The sequence below is a fragment of the Leucoraja erinacea genome, chromosome 20, assembly GCF_028641065.1.
Source record: "Leucoraja erinacea ecotype New England chromosome 20, Leri_hhj_1, whole genome shotgun sequence".
NCBI classification, from domain to species: domain Eukaryota; kingdom Metazoa; phylum Chordata; class Chondrichthyes; order Rajiformes; family Rajidae; genus Leucoraja; species Leucoraja erinaceus.
Window position 1 is genome coordinate 4,080,542 of NC_073396.1, and position 25,990 is coordinate 4,106,531.

The following is a 25,990-nucleotide window of genomic DNA, read 5'->3' on the forward strand; positions in this document are numbered from 1 at the left end:
CAATAGTCCAGTCGGGAGGAGATGAAGGCATGGATGAGTCTTTCAGCAGCGGGAGGTGTGAGAGAGGGTCTGAGTTTGGCGATATTGCGGAGATGAAAGAAGGAGGTTTTAATGACATGGCGGATGTGAGGCTCAAGGGAGAGGGTGGAATCAAAGATCACGGCCATGGTTGCGGGCCTGGGGAGATGGGGAGACAGTGGTGCCGTCGATGGTGAGAGTGGGGTTATTGATTTTGTTGAGTGTGGCTTTGGAGACTATGAGGAGGAATTCTGTCTTATTGCTGTTGAGTTTGAGGAAATTATGTTGCATCCAGGTTTTTATAGCTGACAAACAGGAGTTGATATATGGGAGGGGGGGGTTGTGGGGGGATTTGGTGCCGGGGTAGATCTGGGTGTCATCAGCGTAACAGTGGAAGTCCAGATTGAAGTGGCGGAGTATATGACCAAGGGGGAGGATGTAGATGATGAAGAGGAGGAGGCCGAGTACGGAGCCTTGGGGAACGCCTTGAGTGGCTGTGGCTGTAGCTTTGTAGCTGATACCCTCTAATCTAGGCTGTTTTTAATCCAAGGACACAAAATGCTACAGCAGGTGTGAAGATGGGTCCCAACCTGAAATATCTGTCATTTCTGTGATTTTGCTTTGAATTCAATATATTTCTCATTTGTGGATTTCTCACTGATGTTTAGCAGTCAGAATTGGAATGTGCATTTATAACCAGGCTGCTATTTTTAACACTCATCCTCGATTATGGATTGTTTTCCCTCGCTGGGCTGCATTGCTTCCAGTATTCATGTTGAGGCTATGGTTTAGTTTAGTTGAGAGTTACAGCGTGGCAACAGGCCCCTTGGATCACCAATCAGCAATCACCCGTGCAGTAGGGACAATTTTTACAGAAGCCAATCAACCTACAAACCTTCACATCTTTGGAACATCTATTGTTTGCTCAACAATACATGTGATGCCAAGTTTCATTGTCTGTCACATCAAAAACAGAAAGTTTTTCTTCTATTCATTTGCTCCATAAGGAGTTTGCTGACAAAGGCAGCATTTTTTTGCCCATTCCTCAAAAAAGTGGTTTGTGAGGTACAATTTTGAAACGTCAGAGCTCCTGTGGTGAAAATGCTCCGTGGCGCTGTGGTTTATTTAGCGGCAGGGTGTTGATGGAGACATTGATAAATTGTGAATTAGTGGGAAATACAGAGGAACAAGGGGATTGTGGAGTAGAACAGGACAGGGGTACATAAAGTATTTACAAAGACTTACAGGTTACATGCTGTTATTGGCCGAGACATAGAATACATGATCTGGACTGTAACACTGAAATTATATAACACATTTGTTGGGCCTTAGCCAGAATGCAGTATACTGTTCTGCTTAGCTCATTAGAGGAAGGATGTAATAGCACAAGAGAGTGTCCAGAGAGATTTATGAGAGTGCTGCCAGCGAATTATGGTTATGTGGAATAACTATAGAAGCTGGTGCGGTTTTCTTTGAACCAGAGGAGACTAAGGGGAGATTTGATTCAAGAGTATAACATTTTAAGAAAGCAAACAGCTTCACATAGCAGCGAGGTCAGTAACTTGGAGGCAGAGGTGAGGGAAAAGTCAAGAAGAATTATTTGTGGTAGGAATTTGGAACTCATTGTCTGATAGGATGGTGAAGAGCAAAGGTCTCACCGCTTTTAGGATGGAATAGATATCCAAATTAGAGCCACAGGTTGTAGGATTAGAACCAAAATCTGGACAATTATATTAGCATGTTCCATTTTTGGGTCGCAGGGGCTTGGTGAACCAAATGGCCTCCTTCAGTGGCCTACATCTCAGTGTTACTGTGAGTCACTGCAGTGTGTGGTAGATGTGCACTGTAGCCATGTTATGGATTCCAGCTATGCCTGTTATAAGTGATGGGATTACATTTTTAAAGGTTAAGGTAGTGGCAGAGATGGCAAGCTGGGTGTCTGGGTAATGGAGTGAGCTTGGCAGATCTCTGTTGAAAAGGTACTTCCACTTTTGCCAGCTGATGAGAAAAATGTAAAAGAAAATGTAGAGCTCCTTTGTTTTGGGGACATAACTTGAATGAATATCTTCAATGACTTCTCTGCACAGATATCAAGTTGCAGTACAATTCAGGCTTTATTGTGTTCATTGAATATTTAACAAAGCAATGCACCAGTTTCTGATCGGTTCTCCTAACTTCCACAGAAGAACAGTCTAGCATAGAGTAATGGGCCTTATTACATAAATCCCACTGACAACTTTACATGCCTCCCTGTCTCTCTGCTTTGATCATATTTTATAACTCAATGTATAAGCAACAACCAGACTGGAACTAAACAGAGTGCTCTGTCCAGGGATATATCGTCTGGAAAACTACTGTGGTAAACAAGGGGAAAATTACTCGAACAATAATGGAATCTTACTTTAAAAAGAAAATTAGGGGAAGATTGGACGGTTATTTATCTGCTGCAAAAGTGTCTCAACTGATCAGAGTATCTAACTCTCACATTTTCTGGTTTTATTGATTTCGCATTTGCAAAGAAATGTCTGCATTAAAGCCAGAGCTATCACTGAGCTAGTGCCTACAGAGTTTGCAAATGTTCCAGCAGTATGTTTGGTTCATTTATTTAATGTGTGTTCCACTTAAATGTCTTTCCATTTTCATTATTGACTGAAGCAGTTTATTGATGTATTTGACTTAAGTCGCTCCCCTTGTGTTCCATCACTTCTAGGATGATATCTGTTGCTGCCATTATATAGAAAGGGGCGGTCAACAAATAGAATACAGAAAGAGATTGCTAAAAGAATATTTCAGACTCCTTTTTCACACTAATGAACAATCAGAAAAATAGAGTTTCAATTTAAATGTTACTGATAATCAGGATCTTCAAGTAACCTTGCTTTGTCCACAAGGAAGGTTTTAATGCAAATGGTGAAAGTAAGTTCAGGAAAAATAATACTTATGTTTCTGGAAAAAGACTGAAACATTCCATATGATAGTTTGGGTGTTCCCTTATAAGAAGGGATTTAGGACTATCGTGGGAATAATGTGGCTGGTTCACTGGGACAACACAAGCAAGAAGTGGCACAGTTCTGATGAGAGACCACGAAAGCTCGAGAGGCTAGCAATGTGTGGTGCTGTTTTTATCAAATGTGATTTCCCAAAAATGGGTTCTCACCTCATAAAGAGTGAAACGCACTTGCGACCACTTTCTGACAGAAACTACCTCTCTGGAAATTTGACTGGTTAATCAATTCAATCTCGCCAATATCATCTACAGCTGACAGGATCCTGCATATCCAGCCAAGCATAACCACTTAGATCTGATCACATCTCTGCTAACCAGTCCCCCCCCCTCCCCTTGCCCACCCCCCCCCCCCCAGACCTGCCCCAGCACCGTATTCTAGAGCAATATTTTCCTGTGTTCATTGTGCCCAATACAAAGCACAATGTACAGTTGCACCCAAGGCCCAATGTGTCTTGAAGTTTAAGTAAAACACAAAGTGGTGGAGGAACTCAGTAGATCAGGCGACATCTGTGGAGGGAATGGATAGAAGATGTTTTGAGTCGAGACCCTTCTCCAGACTTATTGAAGTTTGAAGCAGTGAGTCCATTAACAAAACTGCTGCTGGCACTCGGCACGATAACCATGCGGCCAGTCTTTTACAGCACATGTTAGTGTCTAGACTGAAGGAGACCTATTAAAAATGTTCAAAAGATGGAAGGGTTTGAGTCTGGAGTTAATAAGCAGTAGCTGGTATTGAATGCTTCTACTAATCAGTGCCACAGTAAAAGGTATAAATTTAAAACATAGTAGCATGTACACCTAAACCAATCCACTGCGTGCTTGGCTGCCTCCTCCATTTATCATATCTAATAATATTAGATATCAGGTGCCGTGAAAAAGAAGCCTTGAGGGAATACTTTGTAGAAATACACAAACTCTAACTACATTCTGCAATACTTTACCACATTTAGCTTCTGAAGTCAGTTCCATCATAAAATTTCATCACTAGCATCTACTTGCAGAAAGGTGTCGCAGGCTATTGGGAAAGAGTTTGATTTGAAAAAATACCTCTGGTACTGACTCAGGAATAACATAAGGAAAGTAACCTGATGCTGCCTCCTTCTAAGTTTACATTTCTAGGATCCAATGAAATAGAATTGAGCTGCAGTGATGTAGGTCTAAAGAGTAAGAACTTTGAGAATTATTGGATAAAACACTTGCATAAAGGTAAGTACGAGCCAATGCAAGTGAGTGCCATTCATTGGTCTGAAGGTGACCTATTATCTTTTGAAAATGTAACTATATTTTACACAAAACTTGAAAAACAAGCTCCATGAGTTTGCAATGTTTCTCATATTTGCTGATCATAAATGTAAAGCTGATGCTTCTATAATGTCAATACCTTTGTTCTAGATTGGAATTTGAATACAGCATTAAAAGCATTAACACGTTACAGTGAACCCCTGTCACTTATTTACATGTTATTAATTGAACCTTAACCTTCTCTTTGCTCATTAATGTTTGCAGATGCTAATTTTCTAAACCCTAACTCACGTTTTGCTTTACTTACCTCACATAGCTGAGAGTAGCTTCAAGACAATCACCAGCTCCACAGTAACCGAATTTGAACTAACACGTAAGTGTAGACATGCTCTGTTTTTGATGTTCTGATTCCATTTTGAATTGTTTGTTTAGATACAGTGTGGAAACAGGCTCTTCGGCCCAGTGCGGCCAGTACAACCATCCATCACCTGTTCACACTCTTTCTATGTTATCCCACTTTTTCATCCACTCCCTACGCTATACGGGCAATTTACAGAGACCAATTATCCTACAAATCCGCACGTCTTTAGGGTGTAGGAGGAAAATGGAGGGCCCAGAAGAAACTCGTGTAGTGACAGAGAGGGAGTGTAAACTCCACACAGACAGCGTGCGAGGTCAGAATCTAACCCGGTTCTTTGGCATTGTGAGGCAGTAGCTCTACCAGCTGCACCACTGTATTTTCAGCTTTTATACAACTCAAATTTCACAAGTATTCAGATATTGAATTAGTGGTTCAGATATAGTGTATCTACCCTCTTTCTGTTCTGTTGTTTAAAAGCAATCAGCCACCTAACTTTTTTCTAAGGAGATGCAAGAATCTTCAGGTTCTGGATTCTTGAGTAAAACACAAAGTGCTGGAGTAACTGCAGGTCAGGGTCCCGATCTGAAACTCAGACTGAAGAAGTGCCGCGATCTGAAACATTGCCTATCAATGTTCTCTGGAGATGCTGCCTGACCTGCGGAGTAACTCCAGCATTTGCGGTTTACTAAATATTTTCTAATATGTGCAGAGGGGATTGTGTAAAGATGAATTCTAATTCATTCAGCAGATATTCTTGCAGTAAATGTTCCTGTAATACTAATCCCTTCTATCCTTCCTGGTCGACCTATCTCTGCACACGGCTTCCTTTATTCCTCTCTTTTCTTTTCCTGTCACTGGCAATTAATTTAATCACTTTTTAAAAAAGAAAAATTTTAATGCTTTTTCTTGGGGTAATAAACTTTGCTTCCCAGATCTGCTACAATATTACATCTTCCCTCCCTTGTTCCTCTTTTGGATTTTGTGAGCCATAAGACCTTCATAAAGTGTACAGAGAGCCAGTCTCCTGACAGCAATATAACACATCTGCTCTGCTCAAAAATGGAAACTTGTGGAAGCAAGATTTAATGCTTATGTTACATTATTGAAACGTGATTCAATCTCTACGTAGAAATTTTGACCTGTTAGATAAACATGATTGTTTTACAAAGTCACTAAGGCCCAGAATTAGCCCGTTGGCTGCCAAATGTTTGTTGGCTCCTCGTAGAGCAATTGCAGGCTCACAGCTCCAGTGAACCAGGTTCAACCATGTCCTCCATCTGTGTGGAGTTTGCATGTTCTTCCTGTGACTCTGATAGTTTTCCCTCAGGTGCTCCAGTTTACTTCCAGCATCCCAACTATGTTTATATGACTGCTAAATATTGCATTAGTGTAAAGTCGGAGAATCAGGGTGTTATTAGAGTCATAGAATCATAGAGTGATACAGTGTGGAAACAGGCCCTTCGGCCCAACTTGCCCACAACGGCCAACATATCCTAGTTACACTAGTCCCACCTGCCTGCGCTTGGTCCCTATCCCTCCAAACTAGTCCTATCCATGTTCCTGTTCAAATGTTTCTTAAACATTGGGATAGTCCCAGCCTCAACTACCTCATCTGGCAGCTTGTTCCATACACCCACCACCCTTTGTATGAAAAAGTTACCCCTCAGATTCCTATTAAATCTTTTCCCCTTCACCTTGAACCTATGTCCTCTGGTCCTAGATTCCCCTAGTCTGGGCAAGAAACTCTGTGCATGTACCCAATCTATTCCTCTCATGATTTTGTGCACCTCTATAAGGTCACCCCTCATCCTCCTGCGCTCCATGGAATAGAGACCTAGCCTGCTCAACCTCTCCCTATAGCTCACACCCTCTAGTCCTGGCAACATCCTCGTAAATGTTCTCTGAACACCTTCAAGCTTGACAATATCTTTCCTATAACATGGTGCCCAGAACTGAACACAATATTCTAAATGGGGTCTCACCAATACAACTCTTATACAACTCCAACATGAACTCCCAACTTCTATACTCTGACTGATGAAGACCAATGTGCCAAGAGCCTTTTTGACCATCTTATCTACTTGTGATTCGACCTTCAAGGAACCATGCACCTGTACTCCTAGATCCCTCTGCTCTCCAACACTCCCCAGAGGCCTACCATTTACTGTGTAGGTCCTGCCCTTGTTAGACGTCCCAAAATGCAACACCTCACATTTCTCTGTATTAAATTCCATTAACCATTCCTCAGCCCACCTGGCCAATCGATCCAGATCCTGCTGCAAACTTTCACAACCATCGTCACTTTCGGCAAAACCACTAACTTTTGTATCATCAGCAAACTTGCTAATCCTGCCCTGTGGGTTGTAATCCAAATCATTGATGTAGATGACAAACAGTAACGAGCCTAGCACCGAACCCTGAGGCACACCACTTGTCACAGGCATCCAGTCCGAGAAGCAACCTTCCACCATCACCTTCTGCTTCCTTCCATGGAGCCAAATTGTTATCCATTCAGCTAACTCTCCTTGGATTCCATGAGATCTAACCTTCCAGAGCAGCCTATCACGTGGAACCTTGTCAATGGATTAATGGTTATGTGTAAGAAAGTACGTTACAAGGAAGTAAACAAAGGAATGAGATCTGCGATCTGACACGCATCTCAAAATCACCACTGCCTCTTTTTCACCTCTCTGCTGACTCTAAATGTTCTGACTGCTTGTCCAGCAAATGCTACGGATGTCATCAATCTCAATGAGCAGAATCTCTCATGTCGATGAGCAGAAATGTGTCATAAATTCATGTGAAAGGTGCAGTATTAGGCCATTTGGCCCATCAAGTCTACTCCGCCATTCAATCATGATTGATCTACCTTTCCCTCTTTACCCCATTCTCCTGCCTTCTTCCCATAACCCCTGATTCCCGTGCTAATCAATGATTTAAAAACTGGAAACACTAAAGCAATTAGCTTTGATGCCTGCGGCAAACTCCACTCACTGTCTCGCCTTCCATTTCCCTCGCCAGTGACACCATCTCCAACAGGAAATAGGCAACGTTTCGGGTTTTGGCCCGAAATTGTGCCTATTTCCTTCGCTCCATAGATGCTGCTGCACCCGCTGAGTTTCTCCAGTACTTTTGTCTACCTTCGATTTTCCAGCATCTGCAGTTCCTTCTTAAACACCATCTCCAACATGTGTCTGAGACTGAACCAGATGCTTCACAACTTGACTGTCACATTTGACTTCCACGTGAGCTTTGGACCACGTAATGGAACCCCAAAAAAAATAATAGATTTCCACTTTTAAAACATATATAAATCTAACTACCTCAGCACCATCTCTAGTATTGGTTAATTCCCAGAATGGTGGGACTGTTACATGCTGAGAGAATGGAGTGGCTGGGCTTGTATACTCTGGAATTTAGAAGGATGAGAGGAGATCTTATTGAAACATATAAGATTATTAAGGGTTTGTTCACGCTAGAGGCAGGAAACATGCCCCCGATGTTGGGGGAGTCTAGAACCAGGGGCCACAGTTTAAGAGTAAGGGGTAAGCCATTTAGAACGGAGATGAGGAAACACTTTTTCACACAGAGAGTTGTGAGTCTTTGGAATTCTCTGCCTCAGAGGGAGGTGGAGGCAGGTTCTCTGGATACTTTCAAGAGAGAGCTAGATAGGACTCTAAAAGATGGCGGAGTCAGGGGATATGGGGAGAAGGCAGGAATGGGGTACTCATTGTGGATGATCAGCCAAGATCACATTGAATGGCCGTGCTGGCTCGAAGGGCCGAATGGCCTACTCCTGCATCTATTGTCTTTTGTCTATTGCTGAAATCTTCATCCGCGCCTTTGTGAATTTCAAACTTAACTCCACCAGCATGCTGCTGCCTGGCCTTCATTGCTCTGCCAGCATCATAAACTCTGCTGCTTCTACCTTAACTTGTATCGTCCCATTTACCAGTGCTTTTGCTGTGATGATACGCGCTGGTGCAGAGTACTGGCACCTCTAACATGACATATATGTTTACTCATCGTGTTTAGCCAATGGATGACTTAAGTGAATAAATAGAACGTGTAAATCAGCATCTGCAGTTCCTTGTTTCCCCAAAACCATTTATTTGTTTAGACATAAGAGTTCAGTTATTGTATTACAAATGAGTGTTCCCAGCTGTGGGGATATTGAGGAAAAAATTGTTGATAAATGTAGATTAAACACAAAAAAGCACTGCCAATCACACGTGTTTCATAAGTTTGCATGTGTTGGGATCAGAATGAGGTCATTTGGCCCATCATGTCTACGCCACCATTCAATCATAGCTGGTCTATCTCTCCCTCCTAATACCATTCTCCTGCCTCCCCCATAAACCCTGACACCCGCACTAATCAAAAATCTATCTCTGCCTTAAAATATCTATTGACTTGGCCTCCAACCTTTGTTAGTGTGCATAGGCTCAGTTAAATAGAGTTTTTATTTTAAAATTATCACACTTGTTTCCAAATCCGCTCATGGCCTTGCCTTTCTAATCTCTGAAAACATGTTCCTTTAACCCTAACTGTTTATCATCCTGCATTTTAAATGCATTGCCACTGGCAGTTGTGTCTTCCATCTGAGAATCCCTTCTGTTTTTAATTCTCCTGATTGATAAAAGGGAAATAAAACTCAGGATAGAGCAGATTTGTGTTAGGACCGAGACCTGGTTATGAAAGAATGATGGGATTAGTATCCAGAAATAGAAAAGATGCTAAACTTCACTCCAATCTGTCACCAGCTCAGGGAGAGATACCCGTGAACCTGGATCTGAGAAAGACTCCTCAGGCTAAACTAAAGGTTGCCCAAGAGAATCACAACTTCTTGTTTGCTCAGGGAATTCCTCTCACCTTCTGATTTCTCCAAAGAACTGTTCCCCTTTGCAATCAAACCTGTAAATCAAAATGGTAAACATTCTGGTTTAAATCTTGCACCCGTAAAACATAGAGGTTTTTTTCATATCTATTCACAGATCTGAAGAAATACACAAGATATGAAATCTTAATGAAAGCATTCAACGTTGTGGGTGAGAGTCCAGCCAGCAGCCCCAAGGAAGTCTACGTGGGAGAAGCAGGTGAGCAAGCTGAGGGATAGAAGCAAACATTTTCTCTTCTTTCAGCATGCATTGTTTGGTCACCACTAAACCTCTGTGTGGTTCTTCCATTAGTTCCCACAAGAGGTCCTCAAGATGTGAAGATAAAACCTCTCACGGCAACCCAGCTGGAAGTTGCATGGAATCCACCACCATCAGAGGCACAGAATGGCAAAATACAGGGTTACAAGGTAAACATCAATTCAATGAGCTCAGTTAAAAACGTTTTTTTGTTGTTAATGGATAACTGTGTGTTAAATAATCCATTTTATACTTTTGGGAGCATTCCATTCGGGCCCCTTTATATTTTACTGTTGCTATTACAGATTATTTTACAGACTCACCAGGCATGTAGCTTAGTCTAGTTTAGAGATACAGCGAGGAAACAGGCCCTTCGGCCCACCTAGTCCGTGCCGACCAGCAATTCCAGCACACTTACACAATCTTACACACCTTAGGGACAATTATAATTCTACCAAGCCAATTTGCCTACAAACCTGTACGGAGGTAAGCTGAACTCCCAGAAAATACCCATGTGAGTCATGTACAAATTCCATACAGACAACACCCTTGATCAGGATCGAACCTGGCTCTCTGGCACTGTAAGGTAGCAACTCTACTGCTGCGCCACTGTGCCGCCCATGTAAGATGAATACTACATCACAGGTGAATTGGACGCTAAGTCTAACCAAACATAACAAAGTGTTGTCGACACCAGTACCATTTACACTTATTGAAGCAATCTCTTGTCCATCCTGAGGCAATACCATAATTTTCACTTACCAAATGTAAGGTTAGTTGGATCAACAATCAGTGAACCATTGAAACTAATGTAAAATGTGAAGGAGACATTAAGTTACTAGTCTCTATGTTGACCTTATCTCTATCCTCCATAAACATTATTTTATGCTTCCAATTTAAAGGCAGCTTTATTGTTGAAAAATATATTCCCTGAGGTCTGAGCCATTTTAAATGCAGGCACCAAACCATTGTTCAGCAATGGCTAGACAAGCAAAAGTAGATGGAATTGTTTTGTTTCTGCAGTGTTTAGTTTTGTGAATACAGTGGTGAAACAGGCACTTCAGCCCGCGCTGATCAGCGCTCCCCACACCCTAACACTATCCTACACACAGTAGGGACAATTTACAATTTTACCAAGCCAATTAGCCTACAAACCTGTATGTCTTTGGAATGTGGAAGGAAACCTGAGCTCCGGAGAAAACCCACGGGGGGAGCGTACAAACTCTGTACAGACAGCAACAGCTCCCAGGTCTCTGGCGCTATGAGGCAGCAACCCTACTGCTGTTTAAGAAGGAACTGCAGATGCTGGAACATCGAAAGTACACAAAAAAGCTGGAGAAACTCAGCGGGTGCAGCAGCATCTATCTATGGAGCGAAGGAAATAGGCAACGTTTCGGGCCGAAACCCTTCTTCAGACTCTACTGCTGTGACTGACTCAAGACTAACTTTTCCATATTTTATAATGTGCCATTAGGTTTGCCAAGTTTACTTTTGCAAAGTATTGAATAGTTAAACACAGAGGGGAAATAGCCAGAAGATTAAATTAGTGACATTGTAACAACAGAGGGGGGGAAAATACTTTGTGATTGTTATAATATTCTACTTTACTCCATGGTAAAACAGCGAAATTATTAAAATTAACAACCTGTTTCAACGTTTGGTGATATGAGCCGTTATTGCAGATTAAGACAGCTAGATACTTGATATGAGGTGCTCATTGAGATAATGTTCAAAATATATGAGCAATGAGCACAGATTTAGAGGATTTAATGACTCAGAACTTGAAGTTACTAAAATGAATACAACTAAATATTCTACAGTTTAGTGCTTGCAAAGACTATTTGTGTCACAGTATTTATCAGTATTTGATCTTTATTGCAAGAGGATTTGACTTTTATCACAAGAGGATTTGAGTTCAGGAAAATAATATATTACTCCAGAGATGCTGGGTAACCCGCTGAGTTACTCTAGCTTTTTACTTCTATCTTCAATATATTACAGCAGTTTTATAGAGGCTTTGTAAGACCACCTCTCGAATATCGCAGAATTTTGGTCTGCTTCTAAATTATCATTTATCTGCCAAACAGGGATTCAAAAGGCGGGTCCCAGGGGTGGCATCATTGACTTCTGAGAACAAACATGTTAGAATAAACCTGTGTTTAGGAGAATGAAAGGAAATCTCAATTAAAACTGACAGGGCTCAATAGCATGGTTGCAGGGGGAACGCTTGCCCTGGCTGAGGAGTGTAGAACCAGAATATACATTTAGGACTGAGATGACGGAAAGATTTTGGACTTTTCTACCCCGAAAGATGTGGAGTCCCAGACATTTAGCTCATTCAAACCAAACGTTGATGGATTTTTGGATAGTAATGAAATCATCATTCTCTGATGATTGCAGAACTTTCAACATTATGTACAACTACTCAGAAAATGAAGCGATCTGTGAACAATAGAGGTTAGGTGAAAAATGTGGGTTCTATAGCAATCCTTGAGCAAATAAGAAAGACATTTTTTAGAATTACATGCCAGAGCTGCCAGTCAATAACAACAACTTAGCCTTGAAATGAGACAGGATGAAGTTATTTATGAACCGTCCAAGGGCACAAGTGAAAGGAAGAGCTGATGTATGTTTGGAAAGATACCATTTTTACTAAGCTGTCTCAGACCCAGACAAATGAAATAGTTTCTCAAACTTAGCCCCCAAGATCGGAGGAATCTATCTTGTCCACCTGTCCTACTCTAATGAAACAGTTGAGTTTGGGAATGTAATTAAAATAATGATTGACGTGTTAGTTTCACCCGCCTCCTGGAATCAGTATTTAGGCAGCTCTGTCCAAGAGAGTCAGAGAGGTGAGAGAAGTTGACCGACAGGGTGATCAGAGTTACTGAAAGGGATTGGCAGAAGCATAATACCCTGAGCAGCTCAAGCAGACAACTGAAAGAATGAATTCCTGACTGAACTGTCAGAGAGAGAGAGAGAGAGAGAGAGAGAGAGAGAAGCTATAAGAACATATCTGTTATTGGCTCTGTCAAGTTATTATAAGTTATGTTGTAATTATTGCTTTTGAATAAACCATTAACTTTGGACAATTAGTGGTCAAAGGATAAACCAACCTGCATGCAGCAAGACCTAAACTACATGTAGGTATCTGCGAATAAGTCGCAAGTTACATTGGTGCCTCACAGACATCAGAAAATGATCATCTCCAACAAGAGTGAACTAATTGGTGTTCAATGGCATTCTAATCATTGTATCCCCCACCATCTACCCACGAGGTGGGTCTCCATTGATTAGATACTCCACTGGACCAGCTAGATATACGTGGTGTATACCAGAGTAGGTCAAAGGCTGCGCATCTTGTTGTGATGACTTGTTTCCCGATGCCTTCAAATCTTTCTTCTATCTACAAGTCACCGGTCAAATGTGTGATGGAAGTTTTTCCACTAGCCTGAATGAGCGCAGTTGCAAAAACATGCAAGAAGCTCAAGACCATCCAGAACAAAGCAGGATACTTGGTTGGTATCTGTCCATCACCTGCAGACTGTGGGTGTAGAATGTACCATCTATAACATAAGGCTACTTATCCTGGTTACTCAGATCTGTTAGATCCTTGGCATTCATTCCCTACTGTGGAAGTACAGCTATTGGTATTGGTTTATTATTGTCAAGTATACCAAGCATAATGAGAAGCTCTGTTTTGCCAACAACCCAGGGAAATCATTACATACATGAGAATGCCAGGAAATGCAGAGAGTGTCGAATCTAAAGTTACAGCTACAGTGAAGGTGCAGATAACAAAAATACAAAGACGACTGAAGCAGGTCAAGAAGATGTCCTTGCCAGCACCTTCCTCATCCCATACATTAATAACAAAATTAGACTGGCACTTGCAAAGCTGCAGATCACCAGATAATCAGGAAAGGAAATTATTCAATAGGCAGCAAAAAACTGAAAGAATTTTGTACATGCTGCTTACTTCCAATTCATGCGAGTCAAAGATATTCTTGGGTTGGTACAGCACTTGAATTAATTCTATGTTGTCCCCAGATTTTGCTTGTATTCAGGTGGTACAATAAAAGCTGTGAAAATTACCTCTGCAGATCTATTACTGGGAGCGAGAGAACCAGAATGATACAGAGAAGGTGAGGGTCCTCTTCCTCCCTGAGAACACCATCCGACTGAAGCACCTGCTGAGCTACACCATGTACGTGGTCAGCGTGATGGCATTCAATGCTGCCGGGGATGGACCTCGCAGTCAACCTGCTGAAGGACGCACCGAGCAGGCTGGTGAGAAATACCTTCGCTGTTCATACATTGTTCACAACAGGGCAGCACAGTGGCAGAGACGCTGCCTCACAGCTCCAGTGACCCGGGTTTGATCTCCACCTCGAGTGCTCTCTGCGTGGAGTTTGCATGTTCTCACTGAAACTGCGTGTGTTTTTCCAGGCGCTGGTGTTTGGAGTTGAGTTGAGTTTGTAACTGTACAGGAGAAAGGTCCTTAAACATTTGGCAATGACGGGAAATCTTGGAGAAAGGCTTTTGTCGTATAAGGTCTGCATAGCCATGTATGAACAATTCGTTGGGTCTCATGCCTTGTAGAATCTTGGGATCTTGCACCAAAATGTCATCAGCTTTCTGGGCCGTGTCTCTTGAACACGTGTTTCTGGGCCTCGCACATTTACATCTTGTCCCTGCTCTGTAATGTAACTTGTTTAAATATCATGCAGTGAACTCAGCTGGTTTCACTGCTGAAGTAATTAGTTTGCTCCCCCTTGACATCTTTGGAAGATGTCTCAACTGTTTTGAAATTGTGCTGCGCTGAATGAGAGGATTTCAGATTCATTGACCATTGCCTGCTAAATTAGCTGATCTCAGCTGATCAATTTGAAAGCACCACTCTCAACATCCTTTCAGTAAAAGGAGAGGCAGAGCACAGCTCCTGATTATTTCCAGCAACCCCTGCTGGAAGGTAAATATTGATGTGTGTTGAGCTCAGCTGCGATTTGACCCATAATAAGTTGTGCTCACACTGTTGTAGACCATGTGTGAAATGTAACCATCTGTATTTGAAACTGGGGGATTGTTAACACTTGCAGATATTGGAGTCGTGACTGAGATTCATAGACAGAACAGCACTGAAATAGAGTCCTCCATGCACTATTCTTCCCATTTCAATTCTTGTCCTTGTAAGCTAGTTTCTTATACATACTGGTAAAAGGAACCTGACTGACATATTCACAACTGTGAACAGTTTATAGAGAGCACTTTCAAATCAATAAGGATGACGTGAGTCCAAGAGAAATCTTATTATATTTGTAATAGCATATTCTGGTGAGGAATTGTAATTGTGTCTCAATTTGTAATAACATTGTCCAAGAGTCAGAATTTTCTTATCTTTCCCTCCGCTGGGATAATATGAATATTCGCTACAAATAGATTGAGAGTGAGATTCTCTGAGGTGGTGCCAAGACTGGAGAAATTCAATCTGGATTGTTTTGGGTGGGGAAGCTAAGGAGAGATTTAATCAAGCTATATAAAATGGCGAGAGAACAGGAAGGATACGTTTCTCTTTGAGGGGATGTTTACAAAAGGGCGACGTAAATAATGGGTAGGTGGATTGGACAGAATCGAAACATATAAAAATCATACAAAGAGTGATTGTGATCTGGGAAACTCTGTCTCAAATGGCAGTGGAGACAGATGCCCTCACAACAGTCAAAGTCCATCTCGATGAGCAGTTTGGTTTAGTTTAGAGATATAGCACAGAAACAGGCCCTTCGGCCCACCGAACCCGTGCCGACCAGCAATCAAGGCACTAACATTATCTGACACACTAGGGACAATTTACATTAATACCAAACCAATTGATCTACAAACCTGTATGTCTTTGGAGTGTGGGAGGAAAGCGAAGATCGCGGAGAAAGGCTACGCAGAGAACGTACAAACTCCGTATAGACAGTCAGGATCGAACCCGGGTCTCTGCCGCTGTAAGGCAGCAACTCTACTGCTGCACCACCATCCCGCCGTTCATCTTCTGTAAACAATCAGACTAAATTGGGAACTTCATTTAGTCTGAACAGCACATGTTTGGCTTCCAGGACATAGTTGATCAATTGGCCTAATTTTAAACTGTAAGTTCCATGTAACAGTCAAAATGAAATGATGAAAATTGGAAATAGTTCATCTACTATTGTGTAACGTTCTCCAACGTACGTGTAACAACTGAAAATAAAAGATCTGTTCAGAATTGTCCCGCTCTAATGAGAATCTGATGTTTATTTTGTTGATTTTTTGCCAAAAGTGCATTGCATGAAGAAAGCTATTTGGTGTATGAGTTTATTGCTTTCAAAATACAATCTTTAAAAGTGGCTTATTTAATCGCTGAGGGAGATGAACACAGATTAAACCTCGAGCACAAAGTATCAGGCTTTGCAGATTTTTGAAGTTGAAAATGTGCTCCTGGAAAAGCATGAAAAATGTGTTGGTGTTGTGAAGTGACCAGAATATGCTCGTTATCATCTTCCACTCCAGATAAAAACATTTTTAATTAAATAACTTTGGAAAGAAAAAGAGAGCATGGTGAACTTCAATTTCCAGGCACTTTTCTCTGCCATAAAGAATCTATCCCGGCAAACTGAATCCGTCACCCACTACGTCTCTCCAGAGATGCTGCCTGTGTGACTCCAGTTTATTGTGTCTATCTTCAGTACTATAGGCGACAGACTGTTGTACAGCATACAACACATTTTCAAAATATTGTTAATGGTTCCTTCAAAGTTGTAAGACTATGATCATTCAGACTGCTGTACATACATTGGTGAATGTTGAGGAAGGAACAGCAGATGCTGGTTTATACCAAAGATAGACACAAAATTCAGTCTGAATTTCTAATTGAAGTAAGAATTTAATTGTTCTTTCTGGGACATATGACGTCTCTCTTGACTCACTTGAAAGGCCCGTCCCACTGTACGAGGTAATTCAAGAGTTCCCCCGAGTTTCCCCTGATTCGAACTCGGAGAATTACGGTAATAGCCACTCGTAGGTACTCAGGGCTCTCGTGGACATTTTTCACCACGTTGAAAAAGTGTCACAAGCACCGCGTTTCCCGAGTACCTGCTGTTAGCGTTACAAGCCGCTAAGAGACGTCCCGAGCTCAGATGTACCGGCTACGTACATTCTACGTGCTTACCAAGAGTTTGATTATTTTTTTAACTTGGGAGAGCTCTTGGGTAAACTCGTATAGTGGGACAGGCCCTTCACTTGACTCACTTGTCTCACTTGGTGAATGTTGATCCAGTTTTTTATTGATATCTATGCAAACTTACCAGCTTTTTTTTTTCTTCCATGGTGTATATTTTTCTCTAATTCTAAATGATACTGAAATCTTGAATCTGAGCTTTAAATATTAAATAATTAAAGCATTTAAAAGTGTCTTTTTGTTTTCCTTTTACAACAGCTCCAAGTGCTCCCAGTTTCATTACGTTTACAGAAGTGACTACCACTACATTGAAAGTGTTGTGGGGAGAGCCAGCCATGCCCAATGGAGTTCTGAATGGATACCGACTGGTCTACGAGCCACTGGAATCTGTACAAGGTACAGAGAGGTCACTGAAACATCGCTCCTCACAGTAGATATAAAAAGAGAAAATACTAGATGTAAATCAGCACTTAAGGCAGGATTTGTGGAAAGAGAAACAAAAGTTTCAGGTCAAAGGCCCTTTGTCAGATCTTGAAGTTGAAGAAAGTGTAGGGGAAGGCTGATGAGGACAAATGGAGTATGGCTGATAAGGTGAAGCTAGGGGCGGTGTGGGGATAGACTCTGGGTGAAATCATCCAGTCATAAGGTCATACGTGATAGGAATAGAATTAGGCCATTCGGCCCATCAAATCTACTCCACCATTCAATCATGGCTGATCTATCTCTCCCTCCTAACCCCATTCATTCTCCTGCCTTCTCCCCATAACCTGTACTAATCAATAATCTATCTATCTCGGCCTTAAAAATATCCACTGACTTGACCTCCACAGCCTTCCGTGGCAAATAATTCCACAGATTCACCACCCTCTGACTAATGTCTCATCATCTCCTTCCTAAAAGAACTAACTTTAATTCTGAGGCTATGACCTCTAGTCCTAGACTCTCCCACTAGTGGAAACATCCTCTCCACATCCACTCTATCCAACCCTTTCGCTATTCTGTATGTTTCAATGAGGTCCCCCCTCATTCTTCCAAACTCCAGTGAGTGATAGGTTGGTATGGGCAGTTAGAGAGGGAACAGAGATAAAACAAACAGTGTAAAAGCTGCAAGATCCAGGGTTGTAAGAAAAGCACAGATGGTGAAGTCTCACTCGGGGAGAGAAACAAACAGCCAGTATCACAGGGATCAGAGGCGGCACAACACCAGAGTTCCTGGTTCGATCCTGATCTCGGGTAACTGTCTCTGTGGAGTTTGCACAGTCTCCCTGTGACCACGTGAATTTCCTCCGGGTGCTCCGGTTTCTTCCCACATCCTGAAGATGTGCGGGTTGAAGGTTAATTGGACCTCTGTAAATTGCTCCTAGTGTGGAGAAAGTGGGATAACATAGAACTAGTGTGATCTATAATTAGAATCCATTTTTAAAAGTTGGCCTAGCACTTTATCGGCAGATTTAAATTACATTGTTGACAAATTTGTATATATTTCTTTGGTTCTCGATGTAGTCTGTGGAGCATTCATTCTGGAGCAGAGTCTTTTATTTTATTCCCATTTGTTCAGGTGTGAGTAAGGTGGTGACGGTTGATCTTCGAGGCAACAATCAGCGCTGGCTGAAGGTTCGGGATTTGTTTAAAGGAGTTCCCTACTGCTTTCATGTCCAAGCCAAAACCTATAGCTTTGGCCCTGAGATTAAGGCAAACGTTACACCAGGTCCAGAAGAAGGTAAGCGTTGAGTTGTGTTTTCTTGCAAATATTTGCAGATATTTGCTTCCAGATATTGCAAGGGAGAGCAGACACCTGATGATATTAAGAGCAGGCTCTTATATTACTTTTCTTGTTCCAGAGGACATAGGTTTAAGGTGAGGGGGAAACGAACTAATAGGAACACAAGGGGCAACTATTTCACACAGAGGGTGGTGGGTATATGGAATGAACTGCCAGAGGAAGTAGTTGAGGCAAGTACTATAACAATGTTTAAAATACATCTCGGCAGATACATGGATAGGAAAGGTTTAGAGGGATATGGGCCAAACGCAGGCAGGTGAGACTGGTATAGATGGGGCATCTTAGTTGGCGTGGACAAGTTGGGTTAAAGGACTTATTTCCGTGCTGTGTGACTATTTCTCACGTGTTAACCAATCAAATTGATTGCTGACCGTGGAGCAGGATAGATAACAGCACTTCCACGCTGATTTGAAGGGGATCTAGGATTAGGGAGGGGTTCAAGCCTAGCTCTGGAGACCAGAAACTGGACAAGCAGGAGGCTTATCTATGATTGGGACAGCAGCACCTCAAGGATGGAGAAAGTTGAACTGCCTGGAAATTGAATGGGAGGTTTCTGTAATTGCACGGCAGGACTGGGATCACGGAGAATCTGTGGTACCCTCCGAGATAAATAGTAATGCAGTCGGCCATTACACTGTAGGCTGGTGAAACGGGGATCTGCCAAGACAAGCAATGCTGAGAGGCCGAAGGTGGAAGAACAAAAGCTGAACATATGGTTGAATGACGAGTAGTTGCATTTCAACTTGTTTTTCATTCATTCGTAATGTTCTATGTACCATCATGTTCTTGAACAATACAGAACACTAACCTCAGCAGATATGACCTACTGACTGTGGCTTTGGTTGCACTACTGACTTTGGTTTGTGCACTACTATTATGGTTGTCTAATATTACGGTTATTGATTTATTGTGTTTTGATTATTATATATTTATCTGTGTGTAATTGTGTCTGTTAAACTGCTGCAAATAAGAATTTAATTTTTCCATTGTCAGTACATATGACAATTAAACACTCTTGACTCTTGGAAATGCCTCGTGTTCCCATTCCTAACCCCTGGCAAACGTTAAATTTAAATCTGGCTCCAAGTCTGATTTAATTTTAACTCCAGCCTTTCTTCCTCACTACCCCTATATTCAGACATCAAATCTGGGTCTGCTTTCTCACCAAGAACTTTCTGCTCCATCTCTAACCACGAACAGTTCTGCATCATGGACTCCCACCTGATCACCCCTATCCAATATCAGCTGTCCTCCACCCACTGTCTGTGTCTTTCCACGACAACCCCCTGAAGCCCAAGAGAATCCATCAACTCCTCCGCAGCTGTTAACCAAAGAATCCTCTCAAGTACCTGCTTCCTCCTCTGTCGGGCATCTCACCCTGGACCAACGTTCCCTCTGCCTCAGCAGTTATCCCCTTCCCAGCAATGGCAATCCCCTTCCCATCAAGCACCGCCATCCCTCCCCATCAGCAATCATCCGCACCCTCCAACTATCATCTCCTTCCCTCTATTCTTCCTTTGCCTCCGATCATGTTCCCCTTCCTTCCTTTCCCTCCGACCTTAGTCCCTTCACCTCTGATCTCTGCCGCCTCACCCTCCTCGCTTCATGCGCTCCTCCCACCCTTCCCTCGACTGCAGCCCACCACTCCTGGACCTTTGTGTTCAAGAAGGAACTGCAGATGCTGGAAGATCGAACGTACACAAAAATGCTGGAGAAACTCAGCAGGTGCAGCAGCATCTATGGAGCGAAGGAAATAGGCGATGTTTCGGGCCGAAATCCTTCTTCAGACCCTGGACCTTTTCCTTTCCCCCTGACTGTCATCCCCACTGCCCTGTCCCCCATTATCATTACTGCTCCTCCATCAAACACTTGTTCCTCACATGAAGAACCATTGGCCCAACGTAACCACCAACTGCTCCACACACCATGCACCATCTTCTCTGCCAACTACACTCCAAGATGCTCTAGGACTCTAACCACCAACTACACTCCACTTCCATTGGCCACCATCTGTTCTTCCCTGACAATATTTGCTTCATCCATCCCACCACCGCTGCTCTATCCCCAGCATCCCCACTATCACATTCCCACCCTCCTTCCATACTGCTATCCTTTTAGTTTAGTTTAGAGATACAGAGCGGATACAGGCCCTTCGGCCCACCGAGTCCGCACCGACCAGCGATCCCCGCATATTAACACTATCCTACACACACACACACGAGGGACAATTTACATTTATACCAAGCCAATTAACCTACAAACCTGTACTTTGGAGTGTGGGAGGAAACCAAAGATCTCAGAGAAAATCAATGCAGGTCACGGGGAGAACGTACAAACTCCGTACAGACAGCACCCGTAGATACGATCTCTAGCGCTGCACGGCAACTACTCCACCGCTGCGCCACCGTGCTGCCTCTTTTAGGAAATCCTCTTTCAGGATATTCAGAAAATCCACTTGAAAAAGGTGTCCCATCACACACTCGCAATCCAATTGGCAACACTGCAGTTTAAAATCCCACAAAGTGCCCAGGTGGAAAAGGATTAGGGCTGCTGTTGGATGATCATCACATATTGGAAGTTTCAAGATTGTTTTCCTCACTGACGGACGGACGCCTTGCAGACCATTAAAATAAAGCTGCTTTTAAAAATGTTGAAACAGCAGGAGTGCAAATATTGCAATTGGGTGAAAAATATTGATTCAGTTTAATTACATGCTAATATTTGTTAAAAAAATAAGCAGCGAGGCTTTGCCGGAAGCAATTGGGACTTTTGGTTTATTTATAAATTCATTTGAATTCAACCTGGTCCCAAGTAGATGGTTTGTGCTTTTCATTTTAATTTTTTTCCCTGTCCTAATATAACATCAAACTAAGAACTAGTAGCGCCTTGAATTGAAATAAAAAGTTACCAGAGGCGAAGGATTGTTTGTTTACCACCTGAACGCCAGGTTTTGCATAAACAAAGCCAACTGTAAGGATTTTGGAAGTTAAGCATTGAACCCAAAGTCAAAGCTGTCATATATTATTTAATATTACCTGCAGCACGGTACCCCCATAGTGGTAAAGTCTTTGTCTTGCTGCTCCGCACCAAATATTGGCAGAGGAGTAGAGATGATAATAACTACCACCCAGACATGGCAGAAACAAGGCATCACATTCAGCATGGACATTGTGGCTGAATAGTCTGTTCCTGTGCCGTTCTAAGGCCAGCACCTAACATACTTACTCCCTATATGTTGCTTAATTAAGCTTAATTTCATTCTGTTTTTACATGGTAAGAGATATTATTGTAAGAAACGGCAGAACATTTTCAGCTAATTTTATTGAGTTGGAGTAGGTGTGCAGAAAACATTTGCAAATTTCAATATTAAGTGCTAGAGTAACACAACAAAAAAGCGACACACAATGCTGGAATAATTCAGCCGGTGAGGCAGCATCTCTGGAGAACATGGACAGGCAATGTTTTGAGTCGGGACCTTTTCTCAGTCTGTAGAAGAAGGGTCACGACCCAAAACGTGACCTATCCATGTTCTCCGGAGATGCTACGTGACCCGTTGAGTTATTCCAGCATTATGTGGCGTTTTTGTTCCTTGTGTCTGCATTTACAATTTTGTCATCATTTGGATAAAGAGGTAACACTCATCCAACTGAGTTTCAGAAATCAGCATTGCCACCCAATTAATGAATGGGGTGGGGAAGGGAGAGGTCAGATATTTGTTTTTAATTCTATATTTCAAATTTTAAAGATAGAATAGATATGTTTTCAATTTTTTGGAAGAGGAATTTGGACACTTGTCAATGGATTGCAAAGTATCTATAGTCAACATAATTATCTGATAGAATAGAGATTGTAACGTCACAGAAAACAAACACTAATCCAGTCCCACATGATCCTTGTTTCAACAGCACATCAAAGAAACATATTTCCAAAGAGGAATCTAACGTACAATGTTTATGCTGTGACTGGTACTTTACTTCCGAGACATTTGCTACCATGGTAAATGTTGCCATGACAATTTATCATTCAATCCATAAACAGCTTCTCCTTCATGTGCATAGGCATGTCCCACCTGCACAGAGCAGCTCAAAGACTACGGGAATTTGTTGTGCATAGAACTGGAAAAACTTTTACTAATGAAGTCGTTTTGAGATGATCATAATTTTTTTTTAACATAACCCTCTACTGTAACAACTTGCATTTGCATTGAGCTTCTAACATGGTAAATGCTTAATTGAAGCATTATTAAACAGGAAACGCTGGGTAAATGGTGAGTGGGTTGGGAGTTGTGGGCAACGATTGAAAGCAAAGTCATATCTATAAAGGGTGGCACGGTGGCACTGGAGACCCGGGTTCGATCCCGACTACGGGTGCTGCCTGTACAGAGTTTGTACATTCTCCCTGTGACCGCGTGGGTTTTCTTCGGTTTCCTCCCACACTCCAAAGAAGGTTTGTGAGTTGATTGGCTTGGTATAAGTGTAAATTGTCCCTAGTGTGTAGGATAGTGCGGGGATCGCTGGTCGGTGCGGACATGGAGGGCCGAAGGGCTTGTTTCCGCGGTGTATCTCCAAACTAAACTAAACTAAAGGATCAAACAATGTAACCTAGTCAGGAGTGCCTTAGAAATATCAAGACAAGAGATAACAAAGGCATGGATGAAGATTTCATGTATGACACCTTTCATTTTGACTTCATTGTTGTTGGCTCAGGCAGTGCCTCGGGCTCAGCTGGCAAACAACCAGTGCTTTACCTCAGTTTAATCTTATTCATTTCAACTCAATGTATAAGTTCTCAGTTTGATGTTACATGAGGACAGGAGAATAAATTGTGGTAGAAAATGCAGATAAACTACTCGAGACCCAGGTTGAATTCAACTGAATTGATAAATAAACCTGCAGTCCATATCACTTCTCACAAAGCTTGCATGTTTATTTGAACAAATATTAGCAATTAATTAAATTTCACAAAGGAGGAAGTAGGATGGACTATGAAGTGGAATTATACACTTTTGGTTTCAAAAGATGAATGTAGTTGGACCATCATCTTTAGATCATTCATGAATTACATCCCAAATTCAATAAATAAGTGTCATTATTGGTTAATAATTAATTACATCAGCATCTTAAAAACATTGCCATACTTTAACCAAGCTTATTTTTTTTTAGCCTAAACCACCTTCACAGGGAGGCAAGGGTGGGAAATAAACACTGCTGACACCAGCACAAGCTTGGAACCCAGAAATGAATACATAATTAAAAGGTTGCCAAGGCTTCATGCTTGGCATCATCATGGGTGCTTCACTCCAATCCCGTACGCTGAGGTTTAGCCGTGTTGAAATCAAGGCTGTGTCCCTTGAGTAAGTGATGGGAAATGTGTAAATAAGTCTGAAATAAATGCCTGTGGCAGACAAGAGCTGTGTTTTGTCAAAGTCAAAGCTTGATAATGACAGTGAAGAGCAACAAAAGGGAGACTAATGATGCAGTGAATTAGAGAGACATTTTTGGGTGAAATGGTCCCATGAATGTTGCTTACACTGGTGAATGGTAGTTGGTAAAGGATTCACCCAGGTGACACCTTCAGCAGAGCTTTGCAGGCTTCCATCTCCTGTATTCACCCCCAAGGCATCGAGATGAAGCCCTTGCAAGGAATAGTGTGATGTGCGGCAAACAGTGAGACCAGAGCTGGACTGTACAACTCACAGATCACTCCCATTCTTGTTTGTTAAATAAATTAAGAAAAAAAATGGTGGCTACTTGCTAACTAGTTGAGGAATTATCATAGATAGTCATAGAGTGATACCGTGTGGAAACATGCCCTTTGGCCCAACTTTCCCACACTGGCCAACATGTCTCAGCTACATTAGTCCCACCTGCCTGCGCTTGGTCCTTACCCTCCACAACTATCCTATCCATGTACCTGTCTACATGGTTGCATGGACAAGGTTGTATCGTGCATAATCAGACCCTTGACACAAAATAGAGGATGTTATAAAGCTGTCATCTCTGGTTAAGGGAAGGCAGGGACTGCAAAAGCAATGTGTATGATTGGAGACACAATAACTTTCTGTCACGCCGTATACTTGTATACTATTAATAGATGGAGATGCAAGGAATTGAAGTGCTGGAATGTTGAGCAAAACACAGAATGCAGGAATAACTCGGCAGGTCAGGCAGCATCTGTAGAGGGATTAAATAGGCAATCTTTTGGGCCGGGACCCTTCTTCAGCCTCTGTCTCAAGAAAGGTTCCCACCCGAGCCATTGCCTCTCCATTCCCTACGCAGATGCTGCCTGACCCGTTGAGTTACTTCAGCACTTTGTGTTTTCCATTATAACACATAATACGGCTATCATTACAATGTGCTCTACTATTTCAGAAGAGTGTTGCCTTTTCTCCTTTAATAATGGAAGATGTGATATGTTGCACAGGTTCCCCAGGTCCCCCTCTGAACCCTTCCATTAGTGAAACTTCAGCTGTTGTCACAATTCATTGGGCACGAGGTGTGCCTGGAGATGGACCTATAAAAGGCTACGTCATCGAGGCAAGACCATCAGGTGAGCAAGCTGCTGGTGTGGCCTTCTCAGAATATAGACTGTGCCTCATATGCTTCATTGTGTGCCTCCAAATAATGCAATATAGAAATGGAATTAAAAAAGAACAAATTTGATTTAAAACATTTGATTATTTTGGGTTATTTTTCTAAATTCTCCTGCTCATCAAATCCATACTCTCTGTTCCTTTTGTGATTCTATTTAAGAAAATGAAACTTCTGAACGTCATTCGCTAACACGATAGCTCTCTAATAATGTTATTTTTAGATGTTATAAAAAATAAATGTACTCAATACCCGCAGAAAAAAAGCACTGCCCTCTTCACAGAGGCTTAGCCAACAATGGGTTAGTGGGAGCAGGGAAATGAGTGAACAGAACCTGACACAGGGGAGGAAATGTAGAAACAAGGAACTGCAGCTGCTGGTTAATACACAAAAGGACACGAGGTGCTGAAGTAACTCAGCGGGTCAGGCAGGATCTCAGGAGAACATGGATGGGTGACGTTTCTGGTCGGTTCTTTGGTCAACAAAATTAACAGATCCGAAGATTGTGAGGTTGTCAGATAACCATTGGAACAGTCACTTTGGGGATCATGGAGGCATGGTTGGCAGCACAATGACACAGCCGGTAGAGCCTCTGTTTCACATCGTCAGTGATCCGGGTTCGATCCTGACCTCGGGTGTTGTCAATGTGGAGT

General features: G+C 42.2%; 1 protein-coding gene across 1 annotated transcript in view; it reads left to right on the forward strand.

Moving 5' to 3' along the window:
- sdk1a (sidekick cell adhesion molecule 1a) overlaps window positions 1-25,990 on the forward strand; it is a 513,213-nt gene that overhangs the window by 476,017 nt on the left and 11,206 nt on the right. The window contains 7 exon segments of the mRNA XM_055651028.1: window positions 4,584-4,640; window positions 9,623-9,724; window positions 9,818-9,933; window positions 13,867-14,053; window positions 17,223-17,360; window positions 18,523-18,684; window positions 25,171-25,296. Of these exon segments, the coding sequence (XP_055507003.1) occupies window positions 4,584-4,640; window positions 9,623-9,724; window positions 9,818-9,933; window positions 13,867-14,053; window positions 17,223-17,360; window positions 18,523-18,684; window positions 25,171-25,296 (888 nt within the window).